At 45.4% G+C, this 21,999-nt stretch overlaps 1 protein-coding gene across 1 annotated transcript in view; it reads left to right on the top strand.

The window, feature by feature from the left end:
* The first annotated feature begins 5,080 nt into the window (after nucleotides 1-5,080).
* Nucleotides 5,081-21,999, top strand: part of LOC116980095 (leucine-rich repeat-containing protein 34-like) — a 52,988-nt gene continuing 36,069 nt past the window's right edge. The window contains exons 1-5 of the mRNA XM_033032201.1: nucleotides 5,081-5,208; nucleotides 7,490-7,554; nucleotides 8,468-8,551; nucleotides 13,920-14,048; nucleotides 18,579-18,674. Of these exons, the coding sequence (XP_032888092.1) occupies nucleotides 8,498-8,551; nucleotides 13,920-14,048; nucleotides 18,579-18,674 (279 nt within the window). The 5' untranslated portion in view covers nucleotides 5,081-5,208; nucleotides 7,490-7,554; nucleotides 8,468-8,497. The remainder of the gene's footprint in view (nucleotides 5,209-7,489; nucleotides 7,555-8,467; nucleotides 8,552-13,919; nucleotides 14,049-18,578; nucleotides 18,675-21,999) is intronic.

Genomic DNA, 21,999 nt, shown 5'->3' with positions numbered 1-21,999 from the left:
TGTGGAACCAAGGACCTGCAGATGTTGGTTTACAGGAGAAAACATAATGTGCTGAAGTAACTCAGTGGGACAGGCAGCATCTCTGGTGAACATAGGTGATGTTTCAGGTCAGGACCTTCAGACTGAAGGAGGGTCCTGACCTGAAACGCCACCCATCCATGTTCTCCAAAGATGCTGCCTGACCCACTGAGTTACTCCATCATTTTGTAACTAGTTTTACATCTTGCCCCTTGTTGAGCACAAAGCCGTAGCCACGTTTGTGTACATGGTGTTAGGAAGTAGATTAGTGTGCGGTTGACCATAAAGTGTGTGTGTGTGTAATTTAATGTAAATATCATTAGCCCCTTAATCTCCAGGTAATAATGTTCTGTTCTGAACATGCAAATATGCCAAGTATAGATGGCGCAGATAAGAGGCCATTTAAGATTGAGGTGAGAAAAAACCTTTTCACCCAGAGAGTTGTAATTTGTGGAATTCCCTGCCACAGAGGGCAGTGGAGGCCAAATCACTGGATGGATTTAAGAGAGTTAGATAGAGCTCCAGAGACTAGTGAAGTCAAGGGATATGGTCAAGGCAGGCATGGGTTATAGAAAGTGGACGATCAGCCATGATCACAATGAATGGCGGTGCTGGCTCGAAGGGCCGAATGGCCTCCTCCTGCATCTATTGTCTATGTTTCTATATTTTGTACGTAACCCCTGCCCCAGAAGAGATTCCAGTGATCTAGAAAACTAAATCACTGACCCCTGCACCAACTCCTCATCCACACATTCAGATCCCCTATATCCCGGTTCATTCCCTCACTAGCACGAGGTACAGGAAGCAACCCAGTGATAACCACCCTAGAGGTCCCGCTTTCAGCCTCCTACCTAGTTCGCTATACTCACGTTGCCGAATCTCCTTCCTCTTCTTACCCACATCATTTGTGCCTACATACACAACTACATCTGGCTGTTCACCTTCCCACTCGAGGATGTTCTTAAATCGGTCTGAGATGTCTTGGACCCTGACACCAGGGAGGCAACACACCATCCTCGAGTCTCGCCAGTTCCCACAGAATCTCCTGTCAATGGACAATGGACTCACCCACTACTGTGGCTCTGCCTGACATCGGTCTCTCTGGTTGAGTCTCAGCACCAGGATTCGAGTCACAGACTTATCCGCCGCTCGGACTGGAAGCGTCGTCTGCCCTGACAGCTCCCAAGAGGGTGTACCTGTTTTCAAGAGGTACATCAACTGAGGTCTCCAGCACTTGTTTCACCCCTTTCCTTGCCGTCTCTACCCATCGCATCTCCTGTTCTCTTGGAGTGACCACCTGACTGTAGGTCCTGTCCAGAAGGTTTCATCGTCCCGGGTGGACTGCAGGACATCCAGCTGCTGCTCCAGTTCTCCAACTCAGTCCTTGAGGAGCTGCATCTGGACAGTTCCCACAGGTTTAGTGGTCAGAGGCACCAGCAGTGCCCCATGACTTCCCACATCCTGCAACAAATGCACTGCAATAACATTCATGCCGTCACACGTTTAAATATTTAAATTAAATTAAACACACAACCGATGCAAGTGTAGCCTCCTTGCCGAAGACTCTTGAGCCAAACACTCGCACTTTACCTCGCCAAGGCACGTCCCATCAACAAGGCCGCTCCCTTAGACCTGAACTTAATTTTATCTAATCAAGTCAACTATCCACTTAACTAATTAGGATGTGTCAGCAAATTCACTCGCTGGTCTGGTTGCTGCTACTCTGCCACCTTCAAGGTAATTGCCCCGGGCTGACTCTTGGCGCTCTTTTTAAACCTCCCGAAATTTTCTCACCTTGGAGAAAGCCTTCCTTCAGCCCATCCACTCACTCGCTGCTCTGGCTGCTGCTGCTGCTCTGTGATCTTTCAGTTCTCTATCCATATCAATACCCTCCCGAGTTAAAAAAAAAATCAAACTCGTGGTACTTCATCACGAGTATTTTTTTACTCTTGGACATTTTTCACAGTGTTGAAAAAACTTCACGAGTTACCGCATTTCCCGAGTACCTGCCGTTAGCACTACGAGCCGCTACGAGACATCCACGAGCTCCGACGTACCCGCTATGCACATTCTACGTACTTACCATGAGGTTCTTTTTTTTTTAAACTCGGGAGAGCTCTTGGGTAAACTCGCATCGTGGGACAGGGCCTTTACTCTTTTGCATATCTTTCATTCATTGTTCTTTATCTCTCCACATCACCTTCTATATCTCGTGTTTCCCTTATCCCCTACCATTCTGAAGAGGGTCTCGACCCGAAATGTCACCCATTCCTTCTATCCAGAGATGCTGCCCGTCCCGCTGAGTTACTCCAACTTTTTGTGTCTATCTACCTATCCCAAAACCTATTAAATACCACTTTCATAACTACCTACACTACCACCCCCATGGTTCCAGACACCGACCACTCTGTGTTGAAGCTGCAGTATAGAACCTGATGTGCGCCAATAGCAACAACAAGAAGTCCTATGGAGAATTCAGGGTACATTTCTTTAAGCTAAGAGTGGTGAGAAAGTCGAACTTGCCAGCAGAGGGAATGCTGAAGAGGAGGACAGCATTTAAGAATGGGCTGGAGAGGTATGGAATTGAGAGGGAATAAAGGGTCATACTGATGGATTTGATGGGGAGAAGGTTCAAGAGGAGATCAAATCCTGGTAGACATGTCGAGCATATAGCAGGCACCTTTCAACAGGAAGTGTTGATGTACAGAGAGATGTTGGAGTGCACGTCCACAGCTCCCGGAAAGTGGCAACAAGTTGAATGCAGTAGTGAAAAGGGCATTTGACATGCTTACCTTCATAGGCTGAGCGATTGAGTACAACACTTGAATTGTCCTGTTGCAGCTGAACCAAACATTGGCAAGACTGCATTTGGAGCATTGTTTCCATCTCAGGCCATCTCAGTACAGGAAGGATGTGAGTGAGTGTACATAGAGTAATAGAGAGTGTACAGAAGAGATTCACCACGGTGTTGCTACGAACAAGGCTGGGTTTATTGTCAGTGGAGGCTGAGGGTTGATAATATGGAAGTTTATAATATAAGGGGCAGATGTGGGAGACAGAGTATTTTTACCAGTGGAGGGTTACATGGGCCTCAGTCGGTCTCTGCATCTACATTGGTGATTTCATCTTGTAGTCTATTCCTGCAAACTAAGTTCCCATCTCCAGCCTTCCTTTCTGGTCGCAGAGCAGATTCATAGACCTCTAATGCATAGAAACAGGCCCTTCAGCCCGACCTACATCCAACATGAGGCAGATTGGCTTGTGATTGCCCTGACTTTCTTCACACAAAGGGTGGTGGGTGTATGGACCAAGCTGCCAGAGGAGGTATTCAAAAGGGAACTGCAGATGCTGGAATATCGAAGGTACACAAAATTGCTGGGGAAACTCAGCGGGTGCAGCAGCATCTATGGAGCGAAGGAAATAGGCGACGTTTCGGGCCGAAACCCTTCTTCAGACTGATGGGGGGTGGGGGGGGGGAAAGAAAGAAGGAAAAGGGGAGGAGGAGGAGGAGCCCGAGGGCGGGCGGATGGGAGGGTGGGAGGAGACAGCTAGAGGGTTAAGGAAGGGGAGGAGACAACAAGGGCTAGCCAAATTGGGAGAATTCAATGTTAATGCCATAAGGACGCAAGGTCCCCAGACGGAATATGAGGTGCTGTTCCTCCAATTTCCGCTGTTGCTCACTCTGGCAATGGAGGAGACCCAGGACAGAGAGGTCGGATTGGGAATGGGAGGGGGAGTTGAAGTGCTGAGCCACCGGGAGGTCAGGTAGGTTATTGCGGACTGAGCGGAGGTGTTCGGCGAAACGATCGCCCAACCTACGCTTGGTCTCACCGATGTAAATCAGCTGACACCTAGAGCAGCGGATGCAGTAGATGAGAAGGTACACAAAATTGCTGGGGAAACTCAGCGGGTGCAGCAGCATCTATGGAGCGAAGGAAATAGGCGACGTTTCGGGCCGAAACCCTTCTTCAGACTGCACAACACATAATCCTCCGCCATTTCCGCCACCTCCAACGTGACCCCACCACTCGCCACATCTTCCCATCTCCCCCCATGTCTGCCTTCCGCAAAGACCGCTCCCTCCGCAACTCCCTCGTCAATTCTTCCCTTCCCTCCCGCACCACCCCCTCCCCGGGCACTTTCCGTTGCAACCGCAAGAAATGCAACACCTGTCCCTTCACCTCCCCCCTCGACTCCATCCAAGGTCCCAAGCAGTCGTTCCAGGTGCGACAAAGGTTCACCTGTATCTCCTCCAACCTCATCTACTGCATCCGCTGCTCTAGATGTCAGCTGATTTACATCGGTGAGACCAAGCGTAGGTTGGGCGATCGTTTCGCCGAACACCTCCGCTCAGTCCGCAATAACCTACCTGACCTCCCGGTGGCTCAGCACTTCAACTCCCCCTCCCATTCCCAATCCGACCTCTCTGTCCTGGGTCTCCTCCATTGCCAGAGTGAGCAACAGCGGAAATTGGAGGAACAGCACCTCATATTCCGTCTGGGGACATAGCGTCCTTATGGCATTAACATTGAATTCTCCCAATTTGGCTAGCCCTTGCTGTCTCCTCCCCTTCCTTAACCCTCTAGCTGTCTCCTCCCACCCTCCCATCCGCCCGCCCTCGGGCTCCTCCTCCTCCTCCTCCCCTTTTCCTTCTTTCTTTCCCCCCCCCCACCCCCCATCAGTCTGAAGAAGGGTTTCGGCCCGAAACGTCGCCTATTTCCTTCGCTCCATAGATGCTGCTGCACCCGCTGAGTTTCCCCAGCAATTTTGTGTACCTGCCAGAGGAGGTAGTTGAGGCTGGGACTATCAGGTACATGGATAGGACAGGTTTGGGGGGATATGGACCAAGCACAGGCAGGTACATGGATAGGACAGGTTTGGAGGGATATGGACCAAGCACAGGCAGGTGGGACTAGTGTTGCTGGGACATTGTTGGCCGGTGTGGGAAAGTTGGGAAGAAGGGCCTGTTTCCACACTGTATCACTCTATCATTCTCTGACTCTATGACTGATGAGTATTGGTCAGATTATCATTCCTTGACTTGATTTATGCACCTGTCCTCTAGGTCGTTTTATGATGAGTTCACACTGATACTCAATGGAAACTCGACACTGTATCCAGTGCAGAGACTGACAGATGACGATGCTGCCGTTCTGGTCCGCCTCCTGAGGCGTAACATCCACATCACAGGTCCGTGCTCTGAGATTAAGTTTCAATTTCTTTCCTTTTGTGAAGTGGCTTCAGTGCTTAAGGGAGAAGAAAGAAATGAAAGAAAAAGTAAACAAATGCTTCATACTTCCATCTTCAGGGACCAGAACACAACTTTTCAAAAAGTGAATGTCAAAAAAATACAGATGTGCGAAAACTGAAATAAAAACAGAAAATACTGGAAATATTAACTGCCAGACAGCATCTGTAGAAGGAGAAACAGTTAATGTTTCTGATCAAAAACCCTAATCAGATCTGGAAATGTGGATGCAAATGGAAAAGGTTGAACTCAATATTGTGTCAAAGGTACACTACCTTCTGGGAGAAGAAATGATTTCTCATCCCCATCCTTTCTTATTTTGAGGTTGTCATCATGGGTCCCAGAAATCTCACATCCACTCTATCAAACCCCATGAGAATTGTATGTGCTTATATTATGCCATTGCTTATTCTAAACTCATGAATGCATGGGCCTTACCTACTTAATCTCTCCACATGTGGAAAAACCTGCGTTCACGGAACCAATATGGTTAACTTTCACTGCATCTGTCTCTCGCCCCTCACACTCCCACGTGTCTACACCTTTCCCTTCCTGACCTGTCATCCAGTTCCCATTTCCCTCCTCCTTCCACTCATCTCCCACCCCTTCCTATTCTGAACCCACCCTTTTCCCCTAATCCATCCCCTTCCACCAAAGCCCTCTTTCCATCTACATTTCACTCCTCTCTTTCTCGTTATCTTGACACCCTTTTGTCTCCATGTCTGTCATGATCCCCAGCTATCTGCCAATCCATCCCTCCCCTCACCTGTATCCATCTACCAAATGTCAGTTTTTACCCCTCTCCCAGCTTTTTCCCCTCTACTCAATCAGTCTGAAGATGGGTCCTGACTTGAAACATTATCTGTTCATTTCCCTCCACAGATGCTGCCTGAACTGCTGAGTTCTTCCAACAGTTTGCATTTTGTTCAAGATTCACTGTGTTCCCTTTATTGTAAATACACCCCCCCCCCTCCCATTATGTGTAGAGAACAGACTTATGCACAGTATTTCTGATGAAGTCTCAAGTTTCAGATGAAGTCTTAAGTTTCAGATGAGATCTAATTGTAGAGAGTTTTCAACTAGAGATACTAGGAACTGCAGATGCTGGAATCTTGAGCAAAACACAAAGTGCTGGAGGAACTCAGCACGTCAGGCAGCTTCTGTGGAGGGAGTGGGTGATGTTTTGTGTTACCTCCGTGGAAGACATGCTGCCATTTGTTGTTTCCTGTTATTAATTTTAGCCTCACATTTCGGAGTCCCACACTTATTAAGCTACCTTCTTCAGACGAGCCAACCCGTGACACTTCCAGCAAAAGTGGTCATCCACACCGCATCCTGCATCTCAGGATCCTCTCTACACGGCCTGAGCTCCCTCTAAAACCTTTACATTCTAAAACATCCACATTGTACTTAAAAGGTGATCCAAGTAGAAAATAATTACTTTTGAATTAAGCTCCCAGTACCCTTGAGTTTAGTTTAGAGATACAACGTGGGAACAGACCCTTCGTCCCACCGAGTCCGCACCGACCAGCGATCCCCGCACACTAACACTATCCTAGGGACAATTTACACTTATACCAAGCCAATTAACCTTCAAACCTGCACGTCTTTGATGTGTGGGAGGAAAAAAAAGATTTTGGAGATCACGGGGAGAAGGTACAAACTCCGTACAGAGGATGGAACCCAGATCTCTGGCGCTGCAAGTGCTGTAAGGCAGCAACTCTACCTCTGCGTCACTGTGCCACACAATATTAACCCTTCTTAATTATAGAATATTAAACACACAACCAATCACCTTATCGTTATTTTAGCTTAATGTCAAACTATAATGAGGTAGAAATCCTCACCTGGAATAATTGATGAATCAGCTTTCTGAAAGTCATCTCCATCTCTGCTGCTCAACTCGGACCGTACATAGTTCACTCACAGGGCTGGATACAGCCTCCTGCTGGATTTATCCACTACCAAGCTTGGCATTGTCTTGGGGATAATGGGCAGTGGGGGTCATGCAAGTCCAGCTCTGGTCTGCAGAACAAATGCTTTTCAGTGCATTATTTTGATTCAATGATTGGAAATGAGCAGTGGGATTGGTCAGGGTTTTCTTTCTGCCTTTCTCAAGGCAGAAGGAGGATTCTGGTGACGCCGGAACAGAAAGAGAAAGCTTTCACAATGTTTAAGAAGAAACTGCAGATGCTTTCACAATTTTCACTTTTGATTCTTCAGGTCTTGATTTAAGATTCAATGATTTAACAAATTGTGGAGCAGAAATAATTGCAAAATTTCTACTGGTAAGTGAATGGTTACTGTAGCATGTGTTCTGGTTTGATGTGGGGTATGTGGGGAGCACATGAAATTGTGGCATTACACTTTCATTATTGTGACAATTCAGCAGCAAGATGATTGAATCATAAAAAGAAAGTGCAGATGCGGAAAATCTGAAACAAAAACAGACACGCAATAGATCAGGCAGCATTGTGGAGTGAGAAGATAGACACAAAATGCTAGAGTCTCAGCGGGGCAGGCAGCATCTCTGGAGAGAAGGTATGGGTGACGTTTCCAGTCGAGAAAATTCAGAGAAAAGCATTTTTCACACAGAGAGTGGTGAATCTGTGGAATTCTCTGCCACAGAAAGTAGTTGAGGCCAGTTCATTGGCTATATTTAAGAAGGAGTTAGATGTGGCCCTTGTGGCTAAAGGGATCAGGGGGTATGGAGAGAAGGCAGGTATGGGATACAGAGTTGGATGATCAGCCATGATCCTATTGAATGGCGGTGCAGTCTCGAAGGGCCGAATGGCCTACTCCTGCACCTATTTTCTATGTTTCAATCTATGAGACCCTTCTGTGGTCTGAAAACTAATAAAGTGTGAAAACAAGAGAGAGAAAAAAAGAGAAAGTGCCAAAGTAAATCAGCAGGTCGGGCAATATCTCTGGAGAATATGGATAGGTGATGCTTAGGGTCGGGACTCTTCTTCGGACCGATGGTGGTGGGGAGGAAGAAAGCTGGATGAGTGGAGAGGCAGGATAAAGCATGGATACAAAGAAGGATAGTAAGTTAGTTTCCATTCGTAGAGAAGATGTGGTTGGGTTGGGGTGAGGGTCTCTGAATGTATATTGAATGATGTTCATGTGGAGATGTATCTGATAACCTTCGGCTGTCTGTGGATGCAATTAATCTTTAACACAGAAATGTTAATCTGCCAGGAAACCGAAACATTCAGTGACTTAAACCTGATGTGCAATGACATCGGCAGCAATGGAGCAGAATGGCTTGCCAAAGCCTTACAGGTAAAGAACTGAATCTCTCTCTCTCAGGCATAGATTGGTATTTGAAATACTCCCACCCTTTCAGATTCTTCAATCCAACAGTGGAAACTGTAAAAGCATGAGCAGTGAGTTGGCTATTGTTGATTGGGAAACCAGGTTCAAAGTATGGCAGTGGGGAACGACTAACATTGCAAGAATTGATTCATAGGATGCAGTGGAGATTCACCATGATAGCAAAGACACAAGAAACTGCAGATGCTGGAATCTGGAGCAAACCACAAGATGCTGGAGTAACTCCCAGTCCGTCAGCATCAAGGGAGGGAAATGGACAGACAGCATTTTGGGTGGGCTACCAGAGAACATGGTAGAGGCATGTATAATTGTAACATTTCGAAGACGGACAAATAGACAGATAGGAAAGGTTTGGAGGATTATAGGCCTGGTGCAGGTGTTGGACCAATTCATTTAGGTAATCCTAGGGGGGATCTCATTGAAACAGTGCAAAATGAAAGACCCAGATACAAGTGGATGTGGAAAGGATGTTTTCAGCAATCGGAGAGTCTAAAACCCGAGGGCACAGCCTCAGAGTAAAATAACCTACCTATAGAATGGATATGAGGAGAAATGTGTTTAGCCAGAGTATGGTGAATCTGTGGAATTCATTGTCTCAGATGTCTGTGGAGGCCAAGACATTGAATTTTTTAACATGGAGATTGATAACTTCTTGATTAGTTAGGATGTCAAAGGTTACAGGGAGCAGACAGGACAATGGGATTGAGAGGGAAAAATAGATCAGCCATGATCGAATGGAAGAGTAGTATCGATGGGCCGAATGTCAGAATTCTGCTCCTATGTCTTATATCTTACGTAACTTCATCAACATGGACATGAGAAAGATACACGCGATCTATGTTATTCCATTCTCTCATTGACTTCCGGCACACTCGAGACAATTTACGGAGGGCCAATTAACCTACAAACCTGCACGTCTTTGGGATGTGGGATTTAAAAAAAAAATCTGTAACTGCCATGGTTTCACACTGTAATATTCTAGTGTGCACTCTGGTATTTTACTCTTTGTACTGGCGTGGTGTGGGAAGGGCAATGCCTGACAACTGACAGGTGGTTATAGATGAGGGGAAAAGGGGTGATTGCAAGATGGGTGGAGTAAATGACAAAGAGAAGAGGTGAAAAGGTGACAAAAGGGTGTCAGATAAGGAAGGGAGTGAAATGCATAAACTGGAGGGAGGGATATGGCCGGAAGGGGACAAGATGAAGGGGAGAGAGGGGGCACATAAAGGGATATATGAGACTTTGGGGGATGGGGGGGGGGTGGAATGGGAGATGAGGTATGCACCATGAGGAGGGGGAGGGGAACGGGAGGGCGAGGGTAGGGGTGTATTACATGAATCAGAAAATTCAATGTTCATACTGTTGAGTTGTAAATTACCCAAGCAGATTACGAGGTGCTATTCTTTCAGTTTGTGTGGCTTTGGTCTGGCACTGGAGAGGCCAAGGACAGAAAGGTCAGTATAGGAATGGAAAAGGAAGTTAAATTGCCGGACAGTGTGCAAGTGGTGGACTAGCTATGCTCGATCTCGCCGATGCAAAGGAGGCCACATCAGTAGCATGACTAAATGCAATAGAGAAGGTTGAAAGAGGTGCATGTGACACTCTGTTTCACCTGGAAGGACTACTGGGGTTGCTAGATGGAAGGGAGAGAGGGACAGGCGTTACATCTGAAATTATAGGGGTAAGTAGCTGGGTGGGGGGGTGGGAAGAGATGAGCAAACCAAGTCGTGGAGGGAGTGGTCTCTGCAGAAGGTGGAACAAGATGGGGACAGCAAGATGTAACTGGTGTGCGATCACGTTGAAAGTAGTGGAAATGTTGCTGAATGAAGCGTTGGATGCTGAAGTTGAACGATGAGGACCAGGAGAACTCTATCCTTGTTCCATCTGTGGGGAGGAGGAGCAAGAGCGGGAGCTGCAGGACACAGAGGAGACACTGATGAGCCCTGGTTAACTCGTCCCTTCCCACCCAAACCACCCCCTCCTTAGGTACTTTCCCCTGCAACCGCATGAGATGCAACACCTGTCCTGATACCTCCCCCCTCGACTACGTCCAAGGACCCCAACAGTCTTTTCAGGTGAGGCAGAGGTTCACTTGTACCTCCTGCAACCTCATCCACTGTATCCACTGTTCACGGTGTTGACTCCTAGATATCAGTGAGACCAAGCACAGGCGATCGTTTCGCTGATCACCTCTGCTCAGTCAGCCTAAACCTACGTAATCCCCTGGTTGCTAAACACTTTAACTCCCCCACCCATTCCCACACTGACCTTTCTGTCCTGGGCCTCCTCTATTGTCAGAGTGATGCCCAATGCAAATTGGAGTAACAACACCTCATATTTCGCATAGGTAGTTTACACACCAGCGGTATGAAAATTGACTTCTCTAACTTCAAGTAATCCCTCTCTCTCCATCCGTCCCCCTTCCCAGTTTTATCTGTTTGCTTTGTTGTTACGTTCTCCTGGCTAACAACGACATATTCTACATGTTCCTTGAACTTCATTCCCTTTGTCTCCTTTTCACCTTACATTTCCTTATCTCTGTATCTCCCTCTCCCTTGATTCAGTCTGAAGAAGGCTCTTGGCCCAAAACGTCAACTATTCCTTCAATCCAGAGATGCTGCCTGTCCCGCAGAGTTACTCCAGCATTTTGTGTCTATCTTTGGTTTAAACCAGCATTTGCAGTTCCTTCCCACAACAATAACAATAAACTTCCTGATGTTTGATTCACTTCTTGCCAACCAATTCAGCAGATTTAATTACAAACTTGAACCAGAGAAATGAGGAGCGAGTGATTGGCCTTAATATCAAGGCTGCATTAGATTGAGTGTGACATGAAGGACCCCTGGAAGAGTTGTAGCCAATTAGCATTTGTACCTCCTGCAACCTCATCCACTGTATCCACTGTTCACGGTGTTGACTCCTAGATATCAGTGAGACCAAGCACAGGCGATCGTTTCGCTGATCACCTCTGCTCAGTCAGCCTAAAGGTGGTTTCAATTGGTGGGTATACAAAGGAAAATTGTGGTGGCCATTGGAGCACATCATTCCAGCCCCAGGTTATCACTGCAGGAGTTCCCCAGAGTAGTTTGAGACCCAACTATCTTCAACTTTAAGGAAGATTAGATCACATGGGATCCAATGAGAGATAGCTGAATGGATAGAAAATTGGCTTCATGGAAGGAAGCAGAGGGTGATGGTGGAAGGTTGCTTCTCGGACTGGAGGCCTGTGACTAGTGGTGTGCCTCAGGGTACGGTGCTGGGCCCATTACTGTTTGTCATCTACATCAATGAATTGGATGAGAATATACAGTTTATGGCAAGATTAGCAAGTTTGTAAATAATACAAAAGTGGGTGGTATTACATCTTGAAGGTTATCAAAAATTACAGCAGGATCTCGATCGGTTGGTCAGTTGCGCTGACGAATGGTTGAATTTAATACAAAAAAATGTGAGTTGTTGTATTCTGGAAAGTCTAACATGGGCGTGAACTACACAGTGAATGGTAGGGATTGAGTAAGTGTTGTAGTGCAGAGGGATCTAAGAGTGCAGGTACATAGTTCCATGAAGGTGGCGTCACAGGTCGATGGGGTGGTCAAAAAGGCTATTGACACATTGGCCTTCATCAGTCAGAGTATTGAGTCTCCCCTAGTCCTCACCTTTCACCCATCAGCCACCACATACAACACATAATCCCCCAACATTTTTGCCACCTCCAATGGGATCCCAGCACAAGTCACATCTTGCCATCTCCACCCCTTTCCATCTTTCGCAGAGACCGTTCCCTCAACTCCTTGGTTGACATCCCTTCCCACCCAAACCACCCCTCCCCAGGTACCTTCCCCTATAATCGTAGGAGATGCAACACCTGTCACTATACCTCCCCCTCAACTCTGTCAGTGACCCCGACAGTCCTTTCATGTGAGGCAGAGGTTCACTTGCATCTCCTCCAACCTCATCTACTGTATCCGCTGTTCTGTGTGGACTTCTATACATCAGCGAGACCAAGCGCAGACTCGGCGATCACTTCGCTTAACACTTTCCCTTGGTCCATTTTAGTCAAGGCGATCTCCCAGTTGCCAAACACTTTAACTCCCCCTCCCATTCCCATAATGACCTTTCAGTTCTGGGCCTCCTCCACTGTCAGAGTGAGGCCACACTCAAATTGGAGGAGCAGCACGTCATATTTTGCTTGGGCAGCTTACTATTGATTTCTCTAACTTCGTAACCTTGCTTTCTCTCTTTCCGTCCCTCCTGGTTTCACTGTGCTCAGAATTAACTTTACTGTTTATATGCCTTGTTGTTATCTTCTCATCCAACAAGAACCATTTTACATTTCCTTGAGCATCGTCTGCTTTGATCTGTCCTTTTCACACTTTGCATGTTCTTTGTACCCTTTTCATACCTCGTTTCCCTCTCCCCTGACTCTCAGTCTGAAGAAGGGTCTCGACCCGAAACGTCACCCATTCCTTCTCGCCAGAGATGCTGCCTGGCCCACTGAGTTACTCCAGCATTTTGTAACCTTTTTACACAACGGGTGGGGTGTATGTAACGAGATGCCGGAGGAGGTAGTTGAGGCAGGGACTATCACAATGTTTATGAGGCAATTAAACAGGTACATGAATAGGACAGGTTTAGAGGGATCTGGGCCAAATGCATGTAAGTGGGACTAGTGTTGATGGGACTGGTGGGTCGGTGTGGGCATGTCGGGCTGAAGGGCCTGTTTCCACACTATTTGACTCCAATGACTAAATGCTTCGTCGGCGACTTTCCTTACATCATGATAGGTGCATTCAGATTTGTTAATGATTTTGTCATTTTAATTTATTTCATAGCTTCATGAATAATGAGGCAGTCCATGGTTTCACATAGACTCGGACCCTTGGCATCTACCAGCGTTACAACGATTGTCACCATTAATGTCCTGTTGAGTTTTTGGTGACCATTGATCAGAAAAGCCCGGACCAGGCATGTAGATACATGGGCTGTCAGGTCAGATCACAGTTAGTTTATTATTGTCATGTGTACCAAAGTACAGTGAAAAGCTTTTGTTTGTGTGCCACCCAGTCAAAGAACAGACTATACATGAATACAAACAAGTTGTCCACAGTGCTCAGATAAAGGATACAACATTTAGTGCAAAGACAGATAAAGGATACAACATTTAGTGCAAAGAGGCATGTATCAAGATTACATGGGTATGCAAAAAGTTCAAGTCAAAGGTTAAATGCTGGATCTAATCTACCACTCATATCTGACAGTGAACATATCACTGCAGCCACAGGAGCACAAACTCATGTGAAAGCATCTGTTTACACAGTTGAACATATCAGTGAGGCATCTGAGAGTGAATGGAAATAAAATTGGCAATAAAGGTGGAATGCACTTTGCGACAATGCTGCAACTTAACAGGACCCTCGAGTCGCTGGACATTGCCGACTGCGATTTGGTGAGTATCATTTGGTGAGGTCATACCACACAGAAATAAACCTTGCAGCCCGACTTGTCCATGCCAATCAAGAATCCCATCTACACTCATGCCCTCTGCCTGAATTTTGCCCATATCCCTCGAAACCTTTCATATTCATGCACCTGCCCAAATGTTTTTTTAAAAGTTAGATCGCATGGGATCCAAAGAGAGATAACCCAATGGAGAGAAAATTTGCTTCATGGAAGGAAGCAGAGGGTGATGGTGGAAGGTTGCTTCTCAGACTGGAGGCCCGTGCTTCAGAGTTTGGTGTTGGGCCCGTTGCTGATTGTCATCTACATCAATGATTTGGATGGGAACATACAGGGCAAAATGAGCAAGTTTACTGATGATACAAAAGTGGGTAGTTTTGCAGGAAGTGAAGATTGTTGTGAAAAATTGCAGCAGGATCTTGATCGATTGGCCAGGGGGGCTGAGGAATGGTTGATGGAATTTAATACAGAGAAATGTGAGGTGTTGCATTTTGAGGAAGTCTAACATGGGCAGGACCTGAATGGTAGGGGTCTGTGGAGTGTTGTAGAGCAGAGAGATCTGGGAGTGCAGGTTCAGGTGCATGGTTCCTTGAAGGTGGAGTCACAGGTAGATCGGGTGGTCAAAAAGGCTTTTGGCACATTTGCCTTCATCAGTCAAAGTATTGAGTGTAGAAGTTGGGAGGTCGTGTTGCAGTTGTATAAGACATTAGTGAGGTCGCGTTTAGAGTATGTGTTCAGTTCTGAGCACCATGCTATAGGGAAGATGTTATCAAGCTGGAAGAGAAGATTTACAAGGATATTGCCAGGACTAAAGGATCTGAGCTACAGGGAGAGGTTGAGTAGGCTGGGACTCTGTTCCTTGGAACGCAGGAAGATGTCATCTTATAGAGGTGTACAAAATCATAAGAGGAATAGATCAGGTAGGTGCACAGAATCGCTTTCCCAGAGTAGATGAATGAGGACCAGAGGACATAGGTTTAAGGTGAAGGAGAAAAGATTTATAGGAATCTGAGGGGTAACCTTTTCTCACAAAGGGTGGTGAGTGTATGGAGCAAGCTGCAGAGGAGGTAGTTGAGGCAAGGATGATTCCAACATTTATGAAACAGTTAGACAGGTACATGGATAGGCCATGTTTGGAGGGATATGGACTAAACGCGGGCAGGTGGGACTAGTGTAGCTGGGACATGTTGGCCGGTGCGGGCAAGTTGAGCTGGAGGGCCTGTTTCCACACTATCACTCTATGAATCTAAAAGATGTTATAGTACCTGCGTCAACTACCTCAGCTGGCACACCCTCAGTGTGAAAAACGTGCTCCTTCGCTTCCTGTTAAATCTTTCCCCTCTCACCTTAAATCTATGTCCTCTGGCACATGATTTCCCTACTCCGAGTTGAAAAAAACTCTGTGCATTCACTCTATCTATTCCCCAGATTTTATATACCTCTATTAGATTATTCCTCATCCTCCTGCGCTCCAAGGAATAAATGCCTAGTCTGCCTGATCTCTCTTTATAGCTCAGGCCTGCAAGACCTCGCAACATTCTTATAAATATTCTCTGCACACTTTCCAGGTTAATGGCATCCTCCCCACAGCAGGGTGACCAAAATACTCCAAGTGTGGCCTTACCAACCTGAGGGGTAACTGTTTTTACACAGTGGTGCGTGCTGGTGCGTGTTCGGAACGAGCAGCCAGAGGAGGTAGTTGGGGCAGGTACTATCGCAATGTATAAGAGACATTTAGACAGGTGCATGGATAGGATAAGTTTATAGGATATTGGCCAAATGAGGCATTTGGGACTAGTGTAGATGGAACATGTTGGTCAGCGAAGGAAAGTTGGGCCGAAGGGCCTGTTTCCACACACTATGACCAATGTTGTACAACTGTAACATAACATCCTAACTTCCACACTCAATACTCTGACTGATGAAGGTTAATGTGCCGAGAGCTCCCCTATTTACCTGTGACACCGCTTTCAGTGAAATATGTACTAGTACTCCGAGATTTCTTTGGTTTGCAACACTCCCCAGGGTCCTGCCATGTGAAGATACTGCCGTGGTTTGACTCCTCAAAATACAAAACCTCGCACTTAACTGCATTGAATTCCATTGGCCATTCCTTGCCCAGCTGGTTAAGATCCTGCTGTAACTTGTGATAATCATCTTTACCATCTACAATACCACACACTTTAGTGTCATCTCCAAACTTACTCATTATGCCTTGTACATTCTCATCCAAACCGTTGATAAGAACCACAAGCAGTAATGGGCCCAGCACTGATCCCTGAGGCACACCACCAGTCACATACATCTAGTCTGAAAAACAACCTTCCACCATCACCTGATTCATTTCATGAAGCCAATTCTCCATCCACTCGGTTAGCTCTCCCTGGACCCCATGCAATCTAACCTTCCAGAGCAACCTAGCATGTGAAACCCTATCAAATGCCTTGCTGAAATACACCAGCAATCTATAGTGGACCAAAAATATTCAGTAGCATTTCCTTATAACATTCCTAACATCAACCAACACCTGGAGCACACCAATGCCTTTACTTCCTTAGAAGACTTAGGAAGTTCAGCATGTCCCCAATAACTCTCACCAACCTCTACAGATGTGCCATAAAAAGCATTTTATCGAGATGCATCACAGCATGTTTTGGGACCAGCTCCATCCAAGACCGCAAGAAATTGCAGAGAATTGTGGATAGACAATAGACAATAGGTGCAGGAGTAGACCATTGGGCCCTTCGAGCCAGCACCGCCATTCAATGTGATCATGGCTGATCATCCCCAATCAGTACCCCGTTCCTGCCTTCTCCCCATATCCCCTGACTCTATTTTTAAGAGCTCTATCTAGCTCTCTCTTGAAAGCATCCAGAGAAACTGCCTCCACCACCCTCTGAGGCAAAGAATTCCACAGACTCACCACTCTCTGTGAGAAAAAGTGTTTCCTCGTCTCCGATCTAAATGGCATACTCCTTATTCTTAAACTGTCGCCCCTGGTTCTGGACTCCCCTAACATCGGGAACATGTTTCCTGCTTCTAGTGTGTCCAAACCCTTAACAATCTTATATGTTTCAATGAGATTCCCTCTCATCCTTCTAATCTCCAGAGTGTACAAGCCCAGCTGCTCCATTCTCTCAGCATATGACAGTCCCGCCTTTCCAGGAAATAACTTTGTAAACCTACGCTGCACTCACTCAATAGCAAGAATGTCCTTCCTCAAATTAGGGGACCAAAACTGCACAAAATACTCCAGATGTGGTCTCACTAGGGCTCTGTACAAGTGCAGAAGGACCTCTTTGCTCCTATATTGAACTGTACTGAACGTTTTTCCTTCCATTATTTATTATGTAAAAGAATATGTGTGTTATGATTGTGTTTATAGTTTGTTTGGTTGTTTGGTTGTTTGTCTTTTTGCACAAAAGTCCGCGAGCATTGCCACTTTCATTTCACTGCACATCTCGTATGTGTATGTGACAAATAAACTTGACTTGACTTGACTATATTGGATTCCTCTTGTTATAAAGGCCAACATGCCATTCACTTTCTTCACTGCCTGCTGTAATGCATGCTTACTTTCATAAGTAATGCAGCACAGATAATATCACACAAACCAACGTCCCTTCCATTTACTCCATTTATACCTCACACTACCTCGGCAAGGCAACCAGCATAATCAAGGACAAGTCGCATCCTGGCCACTCCTTATCTCCCCTCTCCCATCTGGCAAATGAATGAAATCGTGCATCTCCAGATTCAGCAACAGTTTGTTTCTTGCTGTCATCAAGCAACTGAAACATTCTACCACAACTGGAGAGCAGTCCTGAACTACTATCTACCTCATTCGAAAACCATCAGACTTTACTGCCTTTATCTTGCACTAAACATTATCCACATTATTCCCTTCATCATGTATCTGTACACTGTGATCATGTATTGTCATTCCACTGACTGGTTAGCTTCATATTTCACTCCGCCTCTGCTTTGCCAATCTGATGCCCTTTGTCTCCTTTTTATCAACAGCCTTTGTCATATTTCCATCCATCTGCCAATCCCTTCCCCCCCCCCCGTAAACGCCCATTTGCCAGGCTTTGCCCCACTCCTATCTCAGTCTGAAGAAGTGTCCCAACCCAAAACATCACCTGATCATTCACTCCACAAATGCTGACTGAATGGCTGAGTTTTGCCAATACTGTTTTTTTCCCCTCAAGATTCTAGCATCTGAAATTTCTTATGTTTCCAAAAGTAATAGGAGACAGTGTCAAAGAGCTGGCATCAGGCTTCGTGGATCTCAAAATATCTTTCAATGTAGATGATAGATTCCATTATTGTTTCCAAACCTGCTAATAGGCAGTTCTTTCCCAGTGAAATATTAAGATTTTAAATCACACTGAGAATATGTAATAAATGTTTTGCCATAACATCTATCTATTCTTAAACATGGTTTATATTGCATTTATGTAGGGAAATGCTCTTTTTCTGCTGAAGAATTGAAGATTTCTGTTTGCTGTCTTTTCAGGGAATTCAATGTGTGATTGGATTAGCAACAGTTCTAAACCATAACAAAGCGCTCAAATCCATCGATGTTGGACGGCCTTTGGTTTACACCCTTCAGGTATGACATGGGCTCAGTCAATGAAGGAACTTTACAATTAATCAGAACTTAGAAATTGGAATCTCTGTCAAAAGTACCTGCCTCAACTACTTCTTCTGGCAGCTTGTTCCATATACCCACCACCATCTATGTGAAAAAGTTTTGTCACAGGATCATTTTAAATCTTTCCCCTCTCACCTTAAATTTACGTCCTCTGGTTCTTCATTTCCATACTCTGGGTAAAAGACTCTGTGTATTCACCCTGTCTATTCACCTGCATATGTAAACCCAGTTCTTGTATACCATGCCCTTACTCAATCTATCCGCATACAGATAATAATTAGCCCTCCAGTTTGGAGTAATGTAGCTATACAGAATGGAAACAGATCCTTCTGCCCAATGTGGCTATGCTGATCAAATTATCAAACTGGTTATTCCCAGTCGCCTACACCTGGACCATATCACTCTAATCCTTCCCATCTTCCCACCTGTTCAAGTTTATTTTAATGTCGTAATTGTACTTGCTTGCATCATTTCATCTGGCAGCTCATTTCATGTATGCACTACCCTCTGTGTAAAAAAAGTTGCCCCTCAGGTTACTATTAAATGTTTCTCCTTTCACATTAAACCTAAACTGCACAGTGTAATTGTACTCATGGATGGGAAAATCCGAATGGACAGCCCGCAAAACATTTTTTTTTTCACTGCAGACACATGACAGTATTTTGCCAATATCTACCTCCTTCCTAATGTATATATCTGTATGCTTAAAATGGGTTCATATTTTAGCTGATCGGTGTGGATGGTTTTGATGTGTCCTTCAACCTCTTTTTTTGACGCTTTCAGGGAGCCGCTTTTCTCTTTTGTGAAAATGCCTTTCACAAACTTAAATGATCTTTGTAGAAGTCTGTTCTTGCATTGTCCGTATTGCGTCTTTTCCTTAAATTCTCCGCTCTGCGCAGCTTCGAGAGCCTCTGTTTTAGGTCCTCTTGAAGGAGGTTGAAGCCCTTCCTTTCTTCTGCTGTTGCGTTTTTCCACACCTGACCTCAGCATCTTCTTTCTTTAACAAAGTTGGATTTCCTGCAGACGACGGGACTTGGGTGGAGGAGGCCAACTCCTGCTGGATTGTTCCTTCTCACCAAATGTCTCCTTTCCATAGCAGTAGACTAGATCACCCATCTTCTCCAACTTATTTTCTGCTGATTCCTTGATTCCACTGAAGATTAAGTTCACATCTGCATTGATGGTTTGTTCGACTTTGGCCATTTCACTAACAGCTTGCGTCCTTGCATGTTCTCCACTTTACAATGTGCCTGGTTGCGTCTTGGACTGTTGCCTGAAACTTCTGCCACATCCCGTAGGGTGCTGATGCTCTGCGGACTGTGGATTTCTTCCTGCCTCTGAGTTTCATCCGACTGATTTGACCTTCCTCTTGACAGAATCTGGTCAATGCGGGGCCCTGGGTTGGGGATTTTCAAGCATTTCTTCTGTCCCTGATGAATTTTGAGACCACGAGTTGATGGTACTTTAGTCCAGCCACACCTACAGGTCTGAAGAACGTGTCCAGTTGCTCATTTGTCAAGAATTTTGCCACTTCCTTGATTTAATGGATGTTGTCTATATGGACTTTAGTAAGGCCTTTGACAAGGTTCCTCATGGAAGGTTGGTTAAGAAGGTTAAACTGTTGGGTATAAATGCAGGAATAGCAAGATGGATTCAGCAGTGGCTGAATGGGAGAAGCCAGAGGGTAATGGTGGATGGCTGTTTGTCGGGTTGGAGGCAGGTGACTAGTGGGGTGCCTCAGGGATCTGTGTTGGGTCCTTTGTTGTTTGTCATGTACATCAATGATCTGGATGAAGGGGTGGTAAATTGGATTAGTAAGTATGCAGATGATACCAAGATAGGGGGTGTTGTGGATAATGAAGAGGATTTCCAAAGTCTACAGAGTGATTTAGGCCATTTGGAAAAATGGGCTGAAAGATGGCAGATGGAGTTTAATGCTGATAAATGTGAGGTGTTACACCTTGGCAGGACAAATCAAAATAGGACGTACATGATAAATGGTAGGGAATTGAAGAATACAGTTGAACAGAGGGATCTGGGAATAACCGTGCATAGTTCCTTGAAGATGGAATCTCATATAGATAGGGTGGTAAAGAAAGCTTTTGGTATGCTAGCCTTTATAAATCAGAGCATTGAGTATAGAAGCTGGGATGTAATGTTAAAATTGTACAAGGCATTGGTGAGACCAAATCTGGAGTATGGTGTACAATTTTGGTCGCCCAATTATAGGAAGGATGTCAACAAAATAGAGAGAGTACAGAGGAGATTTACTAGAATGTTGCCTGGGTTTCAACAACTAAGTTACAGAGATAGGTTGAATAAGTTAGGTCTTTATTCTCTGGAGCGCAGAAGGTTAAGGGGGGGACTTGATAGAGGCCTTTAAAATGATGAGAGGGATAGACAGAGTTGATGTGATCAAGCTTTTCCCTTTGAGAATAGGGAAGATTCAAACCAGAGGACATGACTTCAGAATTAAGGGACAGAAGTTTAGGGGTAACATGAGGGGGAACTTCTTTACTCAGAGAGTGGTAGCGGTGTGGAATGAGCTTCCAGTGGAAGTGGTGGCGGCAGGTTCGTTGGTATTATTTAAGAATAAATTGGATAGGCATATGGATGAGAAGGGAATGGAGGGTTATGGTATGAGTGCAGGCAGGTGGGACTAAGGGAAAAAAAAAATTGTTCGGCGCGGACTTGTAGGGCCGAGATGGCCTGTTTCCGTGCTGTAATTATTATATGGTTATATGGTTATATGGTTAATGTTGTGTCCATTCCAAGGTTTGTTACCGGGTGGTCAGTTGATGAATCATCTTGAGCCCCCACTCTCGCAGACTTTGGCAGTGGGATTGGAGTGGTGAAAGGTAGGGTAGGTACATCATCGGGGTCACCAGGTGGGCACCCTCCTTCTTTGACATTTCATTGATAAGCTCACAACGTCTCCAGAGGGTTCAACGGTGATACCTGGTGTCCCAGTTACACCCCTGTCAATTCCATTGAAAATGGGCCAAACCTGGCGACTCTTCTATATGGGCTATTTCTTGACACTCTGTATTTAATCTGGGATTGTGCCTATGTATACTAATAATTTACCAAACTGCATGCAAAAAAAGAATTTCACTGCAATAATAAAGAATCATTGAACATGTGGCCAAGACCATCACTTATCTACAGTGCCCTCCATAATGTTTGGGACAAAGACCCATCATTTATTTATTTGCCTCTGTACTCCACAATTTGAGATTTGTAACAGAAAAAAAATCACATGTGTTTTGTTGCATATCCTTTG

The sequence above is a fragment of the Amblyraja radiata genome, chromosome 13 (genome assembly GCF_010909765.2).
Source record: "Amblyraja radiata isolate CabotCenter1 chromosome 13, sAmbRad1.1.pri, whole genome shotgun sequence".
NCBI classification, from domain to species: domain Eukaryota; kingdom Metazoa; phylum Chordata; class Chondrichthyes; order Rajiformes; family Rajidae; genus Amblyraja; species Amblyraja radiata.
Note: the sequence above shows the minus strand (reverse complement) of the source record. Positions and strands in the feature narration are given on the sequence as shown.